Source organism: Bombus fervidus, chromosome 1, assembly GCF_041682495.2.
Source record: "Bombus fervidus isolate BK054 chromosome 1, iyBomFerv1, whole genome shotgun sequence".
Classification (NCBI taxonomy): Eukaryota; Metazoa; Arthropoda; class Insecta; order Hymenoptera; family Apidae; genus Bombus; species Bombus fervidus.
In genome coordinates, this window is record NC_091517.1 from 8,613,276 (window position 1) to 8,630,518 (window position 17,243).

General features: G+C 32.9%; 2 protein-coding genes across 11 annotated transcripts in view; both read right to left on the reverse strand.

The window, feature by feature from the left end:
• The window catches only part of LOC139987785 (lateral signaling target protein 2 homolog), a 46,822-nt gene extending 38,737 nt beyond the window's left edge, over window positions 1-8,085 (reverse strand). For all 3 annotated transcript variants that reach the window (XM_072004587.1, XM_072004665.1, XM_072004501.1), the window contains exon 1: window positions 7,770-8,085. In XM_072004587.1, coding sequence (XP_071860688.1) covers window positions 7,770-7,805 — 36 coding nt within the window. In that variant the 5' untranslated portion in view covers window positions 7,806-8,085. The remainder of the gene's footprint in view (window positions 1-7,769) is intronic.
• A 604-nt stretch (window positions 8,086-8,689) lies between these two features.
• The window catches only part of LOC139988358 (uncharacterized), a 51,554-nt gene continuing 43,000 nt past the window's right edge, over window positions 8,690-17,243 (reverse strand). For 5 of the 8 annotated variants that reach the window (XM_072006248.1, XM_072005730.1, XM_072005826.1 and 2 more), the window contains 6 exons: window positions 15,169-15,464; window positions 14,890-14,931; window positions 13,506-13,801; window positions 12,864-13,062; window positions 12,609-12,787; window positions 8,690-12,422 (listed from right to left, as the gene is read on the reverse strand). In XM_072006248.1, coding sequence (XP_071862349.1) covers window positions 11,972-12,422; window positions 12,609-12,787; window positions 12,864-13,062; window positions 13,506-13,801; window positions 14,890-14,931; window positions 15,169-15,464 — 1,463 coding nt within the window. In that variant the 3' untranslated portion in view covers window positions 8,690-11,971. The remainder of the gene's footprint in view (window positions 12,423-12,608; window positions 12,788-12,863; window positions 13,063-13,505; window positions 13,802-14,889; window positions 14,932-15,168; window positions 15,465-17,243) is intronic. The other 3 variants (XM_072006001.1, XM_072006080.1, XM_072006158.1) reach the window with 3 other exon arrangements.

Genomic DNA, 17,243 nt, shown 5'->3' on the forward strand with positions numbered 1-17,243 from the left:
TTGCAGTGGATCATATCTGTACACATATGTGGCAATATATAGAGAATACAAAAATTATAATAAGCAGCCTTAATAAAAATTACGTAATGATGTTTTGTCTTGCCGATGTTGAAAAGATTAACATGATATAAATTGTTTGCTTTTTGCCCACTGTGTATATGGAAAACGAAGTTAAATCATATTTATATGGAGAACAAAGAAAGCTATATATCAGTCAAATATATCAACCAAAGATTATCCCTACTCTTCAAATACGACATTAATAAAACAAAATATTTGCAAAAGATTCTTGGCTGACAATTCACCAGGCTGTCTCATCATTTCTTATGCTTCTTTTTTAACTCGTTTATAATTGTTTTCATGTAGACTTCGTATCGTCATACGATAAGATAAATTAGAAACACGCGATAAATGATAATTTACACTTATACATACATATATCAGATTCCATGACTACACGGAAGCATTTTAATTCATAACAATTTTCTCTGAAGAGGATTGATCTCCCGTCTTATGTTAATCGAAAAACTTCTAAATATGTTCGTGAAACATAAAGAGCTTTAAATATTATTACTGTTTACTAATTTGGAAAAATCTTTTCTACCGTACACATACTCTGATAACTAAACAAACTGAGAATAATGAACTTCTTAATTAACAAAACTGTTCTATACATTTAAATGCCAATCTTTTTATTTCATCTTAACTTTCGCAAATAAATCATGTATCAAGCCGTAATATTCTAGGAAAATTTTAATACGAAATAAGATCGTCCTGTCGTCTTTCTATCTGTAATTCCATAATTAAATTACATTCTATTAATAACAACTTATATCTTTGACCGGTACGTTCATTATTCTTCCACCTCGTTACATTGTCAACCATTTTTCACGCGAACAGGAACGTTTCTCGCGTCGCGTCTTTCGCCAGATCGCAATAAAACATAAAAGGAGCCGGCGTGGCGCGTGTAATTACGTCGACACCTCAAAGAGAAAGGATTTAACATGCAAATCAACGCGATGAATTAAAGCGAACGGATGTTTTTCACGGCGTTCCGCGCCGACGATATCACCGTAACGACAGACCACGAGAAATGACTCATACGAACCCGTCTCGTTGACCCTCTTACACCATAGCCAACCCTTGAACGCGACGCACCCGCATTTCGGACACCCTCGCGTTCCACAACCCGTTCATCCATGCAATCTAAACGTACGCACGTGTGCACGCATTTAAACGTCCACGTAATCTTGTGGTGTTCGTAATACCAGCATCCTGCTTGTGAACGACACTCCCTCCGAGTGCGTCTATTTTAAATATCAAAACTGTGTTTCACAGTCAATCCTGTCTTTTATTGTTAACGAATTTCTTACATTTTTTGGAGAAATAAAAATATCGCCGTTCGTGTTATTACGCGTGATTTACTATCTTGACTATATTCTAATGATCTGCTTAAAATATTTAATATATTACTGCTTGCCAAAAGGATAGCCAGATTGGAATATAAAAATTGGAAAATTATAATGGTGAAGAAGATACGGAGTATCCTGTTTTAATTGTTTATGCATGAACGATGAACAATTATGTTTCGCGGCAGTGAAAATGTGAAAATGTGGACAAGAAATAACGTCATGCGTAACGCTAAAAGGAGTTACAAAACATTTAACGGTAACGATTTCATTTCAAGAAACGAATATACGAAAATAATTTAGTCTTGCTGTTCTTCTCGCTTTTTACAATGATCCATTGAAAATTTGGAATTTTAAAAATCTTATAGAATTGCGAATATCAATATGTTCATCAATCAATTCTCTCGGTTGCAACTAAAGCAAGAGATTGACTTCACAAAGAATTCGGGGAACGCAGCAGAATTGAGAAGATTAACAAATGCTATTATGAGGAAAAAATATTCGCAAGTATAACAAACCAACTATTCTCTCTTATCGGAAGACCGTGGATATTTATGCGAATTTACATTTCTACGAAAATAATTAGAAAAATGAAACCTGAGCATGGAACAGTATGTTTATGACCTGATATCAAATGAAATTTACGATTAGATATTAAAAATTGATTTCAATTTATACGCATGTACACATATTGAACTTGATCTCACACCGTTATCTGACATTCTAATTGGGACAACCATGATATCTCATTTCGCAATATGGTACGGCATTGAATTAAATGAAAGTGTCTCGTTGAACACAAATTGATGTTAAATGCATAGGATTCTGGCATACACCAGTTATGGTGGAACGAAAGCATTCTATGTCGACGCGATCTTCTCTTATTCCATATGATACTCAAATATTTAATTATTTTCTAAAGAAATTGATATTTCTCCTGGATATTAATATTCTGTCTAGCCTGGATGCGGTGACGTTCGATATGGATTAAACGATTTACGTGTCCTAGTTACTATATTCTAAACATCCAATATGATATTCTGTTGGAAATGATATAGTGTGTAAATTGTAATATAGGATTCTGTTATAAACGATGCAGCTTGGTTCACTCCAATCGTTTTAGTCCACTTGATTCGAACGAATGTCGACTTTTTGTAAAAAGAACAAATTTTGGAATATCTGTGCAGATATGAAAAACGATTTATCAAAAGTAAAAATAGGACAGATAATCGAGATTGTAAAAAATGAAATAAAATAGGAAAAAATTTGAGAAATTATAGATATAATATTCTAATAAGTATTACTACCGTGTATAATACAATACTAATATTATGTGCATAATATAAATAATTAACATGCATAGGTTTTCGTGGTAAATATACAAACATGTAATAAATTAACATAATTATCTAGATGCAACGATTTTTATACCAACTTCGGAAAGGAAGCAAAGTTATCTGTATCTATGTTCGACATGTATATTTTTTTGTGATATTTAATCCTGTATAATAGAAGTTCTGGTTGTTACGCTTATTACTTTGACGTGAATATAAAGAACTCGTAATTACTGTAAAATAAAACGAAACTTAGAAAGCATAAGTACACAAATACGCAACTTTTAATTGAAAGTCATTTAGTGCTACCAAAGTTTGAAATTAAAAGTGTGTCTATTTATTTTTAATCGGAAATAATTTAAGACCTGTAAGATCCATCGAAATAAATAAGGAAGACCTTAATAAGCACTTCTTAAAACCTATTCTTATCGGGATATGAATAGATTTTCTTTGTTACTTTTACAACAGATATTCTGTGTGATTTCCTTTCACTTCGATCCAGGTTTCAACTTCTCGATGTAAAGAAATATGTATGTAGGTCTTCTGAAAATTCCTATTTTCGTTCATATTCCGAGACCACGACAGATCTCGTGAAGTTCTTTTACTAAATCTTGCAACTGATCAGTCGAAATTGGAATCTGTAAACTGCCGTGAACAGAAAAGCAAACTTCCACGTTTTATTTACTTTTCACAAACAAAATAATAAATAAAAATGCATCGTCTTCTTGGTAGATGAAGAGATGAAGAAAGAAACGAATAAAATAATCAAAATATTTGAAGGTATATGAAATAACTGAAATTTAAGAAATAATATACGTAGAATAACCAAAGTGAAAAACGATATTTTAAAACTAATATAGAAAACTAATGGACATGAAAGCGTCGTCTCAGGGCAACTAAACGAATAATCAAGTCGAAACTATCTTTTCTCTTAGCAATGGCCGAGGAGACAGGATCGAGTCGGTTGAACATACAAACTCGAAGGAAAGTTAATATCTATGGACTTGAAGACTGATATAGTTGCGACTGGCGAGTAGCATCGATCTAGCAAGTCTCTTTCACTCGGAGTGCAATAACTCGAAACGTTAATCGAGTTTAACTGGAGTCGACGGGCGAACGAGAAAACGTTTACCTTGGCTGATTCGACGCGTAAGAAAATAAAAAGAGAAAACCAGAGAAAATGCAAGGAAATAAGAAGGAATAGAGAGAAGGAAAAAGAAAATACTTCGTGCTTTTATTTTCGAATTAAGAAGTCCGTTCTCATATACAAATTTTTTCTCGTTTCACGTTTTTACATATTAATTAAGGAATCTGAAAATAAAGAACTTACCAAATAAGAAAATAATTCTACAAGCTTTAACAATTGCAAACGGTATTTTCGTAATTGCACATTAAATTTGATCTATCGATCTAACAGCATCATAATATATTATTTATCTGCAATTCTGTGATTAAAATACAAAAGCGTGTACATACATAAAATATGCAAAAATATATGATAAATCACATTTCTCATCTTGTATAAAAGAGCAATTTTAAATTCAATACGTTAGCTACTCAATATGCGTGTTTGTCAACTTTTTGAACATTTAGAAAGTATTAATAACACTAGCAAACTAATGTAAATGAAAAGAAACTAACATAACTAACATTATTCGTTTCTTATAAAATATCATAGGTTTATCATCTATCTCCAAAATCTAGAGTTCATACCTTCAAGTCCATTAAGTTATTTTCATCTCTCGCTATTTCATATTAATATATGTACTTCTTTATGGTAGCCAAATTTCGTAAAAGGCAAAAGATTGAAAAAAATGGGTCTATCGTATTTTTCTATATTATATTCATATATCTTATAAAAAATAAGCACCGAATATTTTTTATTATTAATAGTGTATATATACTATAATCATGCTGTGTGTAATCATACTAAAAATTGGTTGACTCGAGGAGAACTGTCTGAATCAGTAAATTAATATATATCACTAAGTAAATTAAGTTAATTAGTAAAATAAAAAATATCGTGTGATAAGTCAGTCAAACAGGACCTTCAGACAGTGAGTATGACCTATGTTATCTTTTGGCACTAGACTTGCACATCCTAAGTGCTAATATGTACTCATCATAGGACTGACTCATGAATTTTATCTAATAATGTTTCGAGAAAGCGTTGAACCTGATCGAAACATGGTCAAGGCACCGTAAACTAACTGAAGTCTTTGCTTTCTCACCGAGGCGTAAACTTGAAAAGTGTGCTGCCCACTTTTCGTCCATGGACGACGAGGCCGAGAGTGCATACGCTAATCTATAAGAAACCGGTACGATTTAGTTGACGTGAGATTAAAACCATCAACTGTAGGTCGTCATTCCAGATAGGCAAAGAAATGTTAAATACAGGAAACTAGACTTGTCACATGCCACTATTAAACCTTAATTGCATATGTGCGAATTTTTGTCATATTTTAAAAACATTTCAAGCATATTTCAACCCATGGAAGGTAGATTTAATGATATCCTCGATTACTATTTAATATTTTATGTTCCATTTATGAACACTACAAATATTGTATTTGAAGGAAACAATATATTGCTAAGAAATTGTTAAGTATTTTTAAAATAAAATTCCAAAATGCTCTGTAAAAGCACTGTATCAGAAGAACTAAAGAAAATGGATCGATAATGTAATGTAATATTATAAAAAGATATAATGTCTTTTAAATTTTTTAAGCTGAGACAGACTAAAATAGCTGCAAGGAATAATGATTTATAGTAATGACTATTACATGATTCAGAAAAATTTCAATAATGCTGCCAGACAATGTTACACAACCAGAAGTACATTTTCTAATTTGCTTGTTGGATGTACGACTCGCGAATTCCACGACAATTGTTCTTTGTATTATGTATTAAAAAACAATCTTACAATACCTGACTATATGTGTCACACGTTATATTTTATAAAATCCGGCTCTACTAGAAATATGTCAAAATTAATTTTCTTAATACACAAACCATCCCATAACCTATATTTCTTCCTCCGTACTTAAAAGACTATCAGAAATACATACGAATACGTATTACATAAAAATACACTAAAGAATATATTAAAGGCGAAATGGCTTCTCGAACGGTAGAAAACTCGGTTGAACGCTAACGGTTAATGGAATTCGTAGAAAAGTTAATTGTAAATTAATACGAAACATGTCGGTCACCTTATGACAGCTCGAGCAACATGGTCACGTGATGCTATACACATGTGACAGGCCGACCATCTGCGGACGTACGTTAATACACACATAAGACGTATCATTAGATACTAATCGCTGGGAATCAGTTCGGTGGGAAGAACGGAACGACGCGTTTCGTCGTGCTGCATCATTTCCCGACGCGTAAGGTAATGCTCGATGCAATGAGGAAGCATCGAAAAAAATGAAATACGTCCCCCGTTCTGCTGTCGCATTTTCACGTGCGCGGCGATAGCGTCCACGATGCGACTTCGAAAGTTGGCGACAAACACGCCCGACCGACAGAGACAGAAAATCTTTTCCTCGTACGTGCAACGAATGTACAACACCCACGAATATTTCTACGCGGTAGAAATACACAATTAATTAAACAAACTGTACATGTTCCTAAAGAGTGTAGTTTCTGAGACAAAAAAAATCTAGTAGATTTTCGAAAAATTTCGTGTTGTTCGAGATCTAACAATTCAAGTTATCAAGCTTAAACAGGATAGAGATGCTAGAGTCATGTTATATTAGATGTAGGTTGTTGACAACGAAAGAGAAAGCAACTGGGTAAATAGGAAATACGAAATACGACACAAACATGGAATATCTTTGTAACTATTGGAAATGTTAATTAGAAAAAGCGGAAACCTATTTCAATTTTAAATTCAAATTCGATTACTAAAAATTCTTACTTTCGATTTTCACAGGTTGTATTATGTATTTGATATAGAATAGCTAAACTGCGATGTTTATTTATATAATTGAAATAAAACCTAAGCAGAGATTTGTGTTATCCATTAAATATTACGATAAATATTATACTTTTCATGTTTTCTATGTTTTTACATATTATGTGCGTTTGTTCATCTTTAAATTTCCCATAAATGTATAAATATCCATACTTTAACATTTACACAGATAATATAGCAATGATGCAATTATGAGTTATACATGTATACCGGAAATAAAATGAGCTAATTAATTGCTATCTTAAGTAATTCGATTTATGTACTAAACTAATTAGGGCATCCTCTCAATGATACCTAAAGTCGTGGAATATTACCACAGATCCTAATCTTGTAATTCTTTGAATAAAACATCACATTTAAAAATACGAAGAAAATAACACTATCTTTCCTCTGATTAATATTATTTTCCAAAATAAGGCGATTTGTCAATCTTCCTTATACATGTATTTGTGTGTGTATGTATGTATATACACCTTATGTATGTATACATTTTCATAAGAATGAAAGGAAAGTATCTCCGTGAACTGAGATTAATCGTCGAGGCCATCCTGTACTGAAAGATTAAAAACCACTAGGGTCCTATAACGTATCAGCTGATCAGGCCATATTCCATGATCGTTACTTGCAATTCCGATTAGGAGGGATATCTTGAATATACATACTATGCATATACATAGAAATCATGATAATTCGTGACGAAAGAAAACTTCGAACTGTAAACAAGGACGACGTGCACTCGTGTGCGTATCAATGAAGTACGTAAGTACACGTATATCACGCAGGTGTAACACGTCGCCCGAAGCACTTCGGGATGTCGTGCGAATTTTCACGAAACAGGTGGCAACAGCGCGCAGGTCCAACATACAGAACGACAGGGACGAGGAAGGAAAAAAAAGAACGAGCGCACGCGTTCGATCAAATAACCAGTATAATAAGGAACGATATAAAGACGTTGAAAAGAAAAAAGGAAAGGCACGTTTAAAAGAGAGAAATAATAAAAGTAGAGATGAGCAACGAGAACGAAAAGAGAGAAGAAAAGAGACTCACCTTAGGCCTGTAGAACCATTTTCTGATCGACTCCATCGTAGGGCTGTCGAGGATGTCGGCAGGCTCACGGGCGAGTCGTCACTGCGCCTCTTGCGGCCAAAGCACTTGCGTCATAGCGAAACGTGCCACTACAATCTTACCAGAAAGCGTCACACCACGAGACACCAGCCAACCGCATACGAATTCGAGTTCTTTCGTCAAGTATCACCATCAAACATACGACCATCGACGAATTCGGTCGAACTACACATCCGAAACTAAACGTCAAACGTGAATCGCGCGTCCGTAAGACTGACTGACTGATGAGCACAGACTGCAAAGGCGCAGCTTGCTGTTGCGCATGCGCTCGTTGAACATCATGGATGATGTGACGTCATGATTTTCGACAGATTTGCCATCTATGCGTTATATTTGAATTCATTGTTTGAATTAAATAAACGACGATTGAAGTTAAATGACTTTTTTAAATTAAAAAAATTAAGATACATATTATTATGATTTTGAGACAGAGTTTAGCATTTTAATTCGTTTATAAACGCAAATATTGATTTACGTTATTACTTAATCATTTATGTTATAAAACTATTTTATCTTAAATATTGAAATTAGTTAAACATTCTTCTGAAAGCTTCTCTAAATCAGTTAAAATTAAACTTATTTCAATGTCAAATTTAATATAGGAATGTTGTGTAAAAAATCAAATATACTAAATATATAAAATTTTTGCCTTAATTAATTTGCCTTAATTTTTGTTTGCCTTAATGTTTAAATTGTATAAGATTATATCTTTTAAATATTTCACGAACAAGATATTTTTTTCTCCTTAGGTTTTAAATTATAAGAATAAAAGAATCTATATATGAGAGAATATATGTAGATATTTCATATAATAATAGGGTTGTAAAATAAAATTACCAGCGATACACAGAAGGAATTTAATAATATTATCTTGAAATTTAACATATTTTGATCTACGTGACTAGATTATAAAAAAAGCAATTAAAAATGTATGACTTTAACAATGTTAAATATTATGGATCACAAATTATGCACATATACATACGTAAGTTTCACAATTTAAGTATACATTTGGATTTAAAGTTACAAAATAAGTTCCAACAAATTTACTTAATATTAAAAAACTGTCTATATATATATATATATATATATGTAAGCCTCGAGTTAATAAAATAATAAAAATATCGCGATGAGCTCTACTATACATATATATGAATTACATAATCTATAACTTAAAACGAATTGCAATATAATGTTATACAAATTCCTTCGATTATGTTAACAAATTAACGTCAATACGGAAAACATAATTCTATCGAAAAAATAATAGAAACTTATGCTATCTTTTTACTTCTTGAGATTCATATACACGTGTAAAGAAGTGGAATGTATATTTCTACCACGATAAGTAGTAAATTCTTCTTGAACACTTACAAATGAATTTAAATGTAAATAAATTTCAAATACATTCGAACAGATTCTTTTCCCATAAATTGATAGGCGTAAATCTTACTAGAGTAGAAATAGAACACACCTTGTGCTTATATTCTCAAGAAGTAACATATAGTGTTAATTTTATTAGTTTGCTTAAAACTTTTTGAAAATAATATATCGAAGATATTTAACGCTATATTCTCTACATCCTACAATAACTAAGTTGTAACTAGATTTAAAGGTTTTATTTTCAAACATTTCATAATAGGATTATTAACCAAGATGCGAGTCATTATAACTAACAAAAATATATTATGAATTCTTTTTTTTTTTCTTTTTTATTACAAGGCAAGAATTTCAATTTTGGGAATAAAAACTTTGAGGTAATTAAATACCACCAAACATCATTGATACACATACATGAAACAGTGCTTTAGCTCAAAAAGTTATAAGCAAAATGCTTCTTGTAAGCATACATACTCTATGTTCGACTTTTGTGCAATAACACTTTTCCCATGACTGCCAAGACAGCCCTCATAATTTCGATTATACGTTCTGTATATTTTTCTCAAAAACTGTAAGTAAATAATTGTAGTAAATACTGGTTACGTAACTACAGAAACATCTATTGTTCGATACAAGCATCACTTTACATTTGCTTGAAAAAATGCAAGACTTTTTACTACGCGGGTAGTAATATCAACTCTTTTTTCTCTGTTTTAAATGCAATGTACTACCACGTTTCACTTACAATCTATGCAAACTCACTACTTATCTAAGACATCTATATCACTTGAAATGAGAGTAGTTGAGTAACTTCTTGATGTATTATATTACACAAATTCTTTTTCTTTCTTTTTGCTTTGTGTTAAATGTTCGAATCACGTAATTGATGAATTCCATTCGTTACAAACATTCAAGGTCATAATTAATACATCTGTAATTGATTGCCACACAATAGTTAAAATATTTCAAACAGTATGATCTAATATATATCACCTAAAATAAGAAACATCTAAGTGAATTATTTGTATTATTGCACAGTGAAATATACCAGGAAATATTTAAAGCGATAAATGAATATTGATAGGTTTTTTTCTTATTAATTACAGATTTCAATAATTATGTCATAGTATTTTAGGAATTGTATTTAATTTATATCTTCTAAAATATAAGATACTGATTTTATCGTTCTTTTAATACTTAAACGATAATATTAAATTTTATAAAATACACAGGCTTTAATTAAACACTTCATCAATAAAATATTGAACGTATGTGTAGATATATTAAACAATCAGAATAAATTTTTTTACTAAAATAAGGTTTCTCAAGTTTTTTTAGGCACAAAGTAGATACATATCATAAATAAAATACCGAATGTATAATAGAGAGTTTCGATATTTTCTTTCTTAAATATTCTAAAAGTCAGACTAATTATATTATATAAATAAGATAAATTGTTTAATCGAACGTGCAATTTCCAAAGTTATAAAAATGTTCAAATGTATTATATTCAAAATCATTTCGTAACGATCGAACATAATATCATTTAACAAGGCTTATAGGATATAAAAACACCAACGTGTGAAAATTCTGTGAAATTCCTTATATAAATTCCATTGGCGAAAAGTTTTACAGAGAAAAATCCTTAAAAATTCTGTAAATCACATACAGTTTTGTTTTGTACCAATATTACTTCTACAATGCAGCTCAATACAGATTAATATAACGATATAGAACCACTAGCGAAAACATTAATGTGATTGAATCGATACTATTGTAATAATAATGCTACTGGAGAAACATAGTAAGTATTTTCTGCATTGTAAGATAAAAACTTGACTTTTTGACGTAATTGTAATACCATCAATTCAATTCCTACTTAACCAGAAAGATCGACCACATCTCCAGTTAGCATTCAATATCAAATTGCTTGAAAAATAATGTTGGCATTAATTAATGTATTCAATGTTTAAAATGCGTGGCATGAAAAATAAGAACGTGAGAAAGAAATATCTATTTCCTAAGATAAATGCCGGTTATTCACTAGCATTGTCACAAGAGAGACTATAACAATCAAATTTAGCAACGACTAATTTAAGACTTAAGTTTAAGGCAAAACAGTGCAATAAACTCCATACTATTTATACATAACTTCAGTGACCGATAGACCACACCACCGTGAAAAAACAGCTAAAAATAGTTGGTTTGTGTGATGATAAACTCGTTGTAAATTTAATAGTGCTAACATACGACGATAAACTGATTTGCTAAAAACGAAATTATTTAAACAAGCAGAAAGCTATGTATGTGGCTACATATATGAAAATAATTCTCTACTGTCATACAATCAATTTCTATCATCTACAATGGTATATACAAATTTTGACAAAAACACATCGATAAAAACAGAATCTCACATCAAAGAGTTTCAATTACGATTTAAAGGTGCAACACAAATGCACAACAAGTTATATAGGTAAGTAGATGGCACATATACTTGTGAAATAAGAAAAAAAAGAAGATAAATTAACAGACTACTCGCTGTAGCATTAGTAACTGGATAAAAAGCAGGAAAAATGTACTCTCTTACATACGTGCTGTTTTTTTAGCCAACTTAAATGCAAAGGTTGCCGTGAGTCGTGAAAGGATAAATCGTTGGCAAGATGAAAAACTCTTATTTTCGTTGACTTGAATGCGTGTTACTGAGATTGGAGAATCGATTGTCCTTTTCCTAAACACGTTGCTTAACTAAATCCAAACTGCACTTTTCGGCACTGACAGAGCCATTTAATTATTCGAGCGTTACGCTCGACGATGCTCGGTGGATCGTTAACCCTCTGGTTGGAGTCGTCGTTACCCATGCCAACACTGCAATCATTGTTCTGCCATTGACTACTCTGATTCGTTTGGTTGTTCCCAGCCCACGAGTAAAGACCTAACGCTGAATCGACCGAGCTAACGCTATCAAAAAATACAGGAGACGACGACTTTGAATCTGGTTTCGTGATACGTTGATAATTTTCCGAATCGAGACCTAAACAGTCAAAGAAGTTCTCGAGTTGGGTGATCGACCGAGGAGGCCGCGCAGGTACTTTATTGGATCGACCATTATCCTGACGCCAATAGCGATCGCTAATATCCGATTTCGATCTCAGAATTGGTCGGCCACGACCTTCTTTCCAGCCGTCGGAAAACCTGAGGCAGAGATACAAACTTTTACTATTATGTACTTTGGCTGATGAAAGGGAAATATTAAAGATATCTTGTATGAAAAAAACTGAACACTTTTAAATCTTCTCGTATTTTTGTTTTTACACAGGATATCTTTGATATCTTTAATATCCTTTGAGTGTTCGAATTTGTTCATATTTAAGAACGTACCTTGAGTTGCATGTCGGACTATAATCCGTTTGACTGTTGCTGCTCTCAGAATCAGGACTGTAGCGTCTTACGACAGATGGTGGGGTACCGTTAGCGTAACTACCTCTTCTTGAACGATCTTTTTCCGTCGAGTGTTGAGTAGATGCACCGCTGTCACGACGTATATGACTCCAGCAATCCTGAAGCAAAATATTTCACTCCATGAATAGCGGTTTCCATTTAACGTTACGAGACATCTTTAACTTTCAACTATACCTGTATTACTGGCGGAGGTTCGCTACGAGGTGTACAGTGTCCGGACGATCCTCCGGAGTCTCTTGCAGTCGCTCCATGACTTAGCTTGCTAGAACCTGATGACTTTTGCGTTCGACCACCGGCAGATAACACGCTACTCGCATCACCACCACCCGAACCTAACGAACGTCTGATGTGTCTAGAACTGGAATAGTAATAACTTACATGAGAGTAATAATTTTATGTTTTACAAATATGAGGCGCACTATGCGAAATTTTTTATTACTTACAATTTTTGTTCTCAAGTTTTAAAAATATTTAAAAATTAAATGAAACTAATTCTGATATTATCTTTAATTTTCAGTCGAAAAAGATAAATTATTCTTATAGAAATATTCAAATTAAATAGTATTGTTAAAATAATAGGAACAAAATAATATGTAGTAGCACTATAAATAGCTATACTTTTTTAGAATATTATTAGAGCTTAAAAGTGCAACTAATTAAATCTCATAAATGCTTTTCAAAAGCACTTTGTAAACCCACTTTCGAAAGACCTAAACTACAGTGTGCATAAGAAATTAAGTAGAAAAATGTTCCAAACAACCCGTGAATTCTATAATTATATCTATCGGAGCATACATGTGAAAATGTTTTGAATACCTGCGATAACAGACTGCGTCTCGTTTGAAACTGTGCTCTGAATAATCCGAACTAGTTTCACAATCTGGGCAATTGCTCGAAGATTGATGATGGCCGGATGGCTTAGATGATTTGGTCGATGCACGTGGCGACAGGGACGCCCGTCGTCGCGTGCTAGTATGGAGGTCAGGCAAAGATTTGTGACACACGGTGTTTTCCACCGACTGCGAGCTGGTGGACTTCCTCCCGGTTCTTCCGGATGTATGCGAATGTGAATTGCTGCGGCCAAACTTGAAACGAACATCTTGCGAGCAGTGCTATAAAAATGATAAAAATAGAATTTAATATGGACTTATGGTATATAATTTCACCGTAAAAAGTGTATGTACATATATTTCTGAAACTTTTTGTTGACTGCATTATTTTGTAATTGTTGCTGGAAAATTTTGGGTCATTCGATTTAATAGTGCAGATACAGTTCCTCCTGGTGCATGTATTGTATATCAGATTGTTTCGATTTTGGATGCATGATAAAATTCTATATAAATTAATTCAAATTATAATTAATACAAAACATACAGGATTATCACAAATAATTGGCAAACATCGATTTATTCCTAATTTTTTAGAAGTCGTGTATGTAGTGTGAAATAGAGACGTCGATCAAGAAATAAAGTATATCTACATTATTATCTTCTTTTTAACTGTAACTTGTATTCCAAATATCTTAAAAGTATCTCATCTTCTGAAATTACGTAAACAATTAAAGTCTAAAACCCTAATTATACGTATTGCTTGATCCCAAATTTGTAGAAGTTACATGTGTGGAAAATATTAATCGAAGAATTTAAAACCATAAGAGAAGTTAATCAAAATGATCGATAGAAAATTCCGTACCAGTTTTCCAACAGTTTGATCATCCATGCTGTGCACGTGTTTAATAAAACAGTGGAGGAATATGTCTTCCGTGTTAAACTCGCGAACACGCGTATGTACAACGTCCGGTTCCTAACTCCGTTTCCTGTCTCCGACACTTCCATAATTACGATTCATCGCAAGGAAGCGTGCATACGTATTCATGGATAAAACATACGAAGGACAATAATACCACATATAGGCGATGAATTAACAAGTATTGCAAGACATTTAAGACAGTTACACTATCGTGAAAAATTATATCGCTTATCGTATATCTTTCTACTATCTTGTAAAGTAGCATAATTTTACGTCAGCGACAACGAATATGTTCATACATTCAAAATCTTTCAACGATAGTGTATACGTGTACGTAAAAATATAGGATATAAAAATACAATAAAATTATTGCAGTGTATAAAATATTCGGAATAAATCACAGCGAAACATTTCAAACGGAAGTAAAGGTAAAAACTAAATCACGACTCACGTCGATCTTCGCTCGAACACGAACTATATGTATTACACCGAGCTAAAAATATATATGTAGATTATATAACTGCAAATAATCAGTAATTTTGTTTTATAAAAATGAAGACAGCTGAGAAACGAAGCAAATTATAAAAATTAATATACAGTGAGGTATATAACAAGGAACGCGTCCACAACGAACTGATGCTACAACAAACAAAAATCAATTACGTATGTAGTTCGTTGTGAGATACCTCACTGTATTTTCAATAGTTACTCCAAAGTACGAAGATTTTACCTTTATGCGGTCTTCCTCGCGAAGATTAGGTGACAAACTGCCAGGAGAATATCGGAATTTCTCCTCCTGTGGGATACCATTCGCCTGGATGATCGTCTGCGTTGGACTGTCAGGAAAGAATACGTTCTCCTTGCTATCGGTATTTAACAACCGACGTAATTTCGTCTGCAGCTGATCTCCACCGGTGCTGCTCGGCGGCCCTGAAATCGTGCGCCGCTGCGGAACAGGAACCAGACGTGGACTCTTCGGTGGCAGTGCGGGTGGCAGTGTTTGTTGAGGACTCAGAATTCCGTCCGCTATTAGACGAAATAAACTTTTACGTCACATAATTAATTTCGTCAACTGTTCCTGGGAAATCTTCAACTTTAAGCGAAAAACAGAAATTCTTTTGTATTTTTTTCATACTATCTATAATTGAATGGCTATTAATAAATGTATTTAAATAAATATATTAATTTCAAAATATATCACAATAAACATATTATGAATAAAAAAAGGATAGTAACCCATTTAAAAAAATTAACTCGACCTTCTTCTATTCCACCTGCAAAAAGAATAATTTCTTTTTAGGCTACATCGTGTTCTCCTTCATTTATAAGAACATCTTTTTTATAATATCACTTTCTTCAAATATTTGATGGTAGTTAGCTAAAACAGACACACATTTTAACTTGTTGAACATTTTTGTAGATCTGTACACGCTCTTAGAAATATCCACGTCTAAGCATCTTTTAACACGATATTTCCTGCAATTTTCATCACGTGGAAATAATTCATATGAGAATGTGCAATCTTCTTTTTGGAGGGTTTCGCAATGAAATACGCTACCTGGACGGGATTGGTCTGTTGGAAATAACGAGTTTGGACATAGCGATATCATGTGTCGCGTTGAAAGCAATCTACAAGAGGTAATCACTTAACGGCCAGATACAAAATTTATCCGTTGATTTTAGTAAGAAGAAATACAATGGCTCTAACTTCCATTTTTATGATTAATGTGCTTGGGATGGTTTTAAAATAGAAACTGAATTATGAACGTAGGCAATAGAAATAATTGGTTTTATGAAAGTTTTGTTAGTTGAAAATTCTATGAACATTTATTTCGTGTTTGCTCCTTGATCGATGATTACAATTTTCTCGTGAGTTCGTAATGAGATATATTTTGTAATTTTTTAACTCGACGCAGCGAGCATCTTACTTGTACACCTGCATTAAGCAAAACCGTTGACGGCAAACGACTCGTTCATTTTCCGGCGCGCGTCCGAAACGGTAAAAGTATGCTGCTAAGAATACCACAGCAATCGACTGCAAAGGATTAAGTAAAATCGCACGATCATTTAATCCACGAAAAGTGTCTAATGCCAGAAAATACTGCGGCTGTCGAACGCTAATTCGACGATCTTACAATTATTTACATTTATAATAGTTACAAATGCCTCTGAATAATTTTCATTTCTGTGAAAAACAAAGTATCTATTATTATCTTACTATTATTTGTTCTTTAAAAATTATTTTTATCGCCTACCTTCGAAAGGCTTTGATTATTTCATATCAAAATACATAATTTCTTTTAGCTACCAGGTAACATAGGAGTCAACACAAATAAAAAAAAAAACGAACCTTTTACGTATTCCACGTATTTTATGAATAGTACAAAGAAAGAAGATGCCTGGAGAGAGACAAACGCGAGAAAAAAGTGAGGTGGAGAGCAAGGTTAAAAACAGAGGATTAAAAGACAACAGAGAATTAGCTGTAAAGGAAATCAATAGCAACGAAACGAACAAGCAAAAATCTCGGGAAACGATTGCGGAAGCATATACAGGTATCCCCATAAACACGAAAGCCAAACTCGTTACCGATTTCCATTCAGCTACAGTATAACATCCGTGCGAAAAGATCGAAGGAAGCTTTCGAAAGTGCTCGGACAACCACTTACAGCAATCTCGTCGATGGCAAGTTGCCCGGCAATGAAACGAGGAAGTGTATATATAATACCGACACATAGGTACACATATATGTGTCTGTAGTTGCGTACAACTGTTAAACAGCCATGCGCGTTAAATCGATTACGTGGT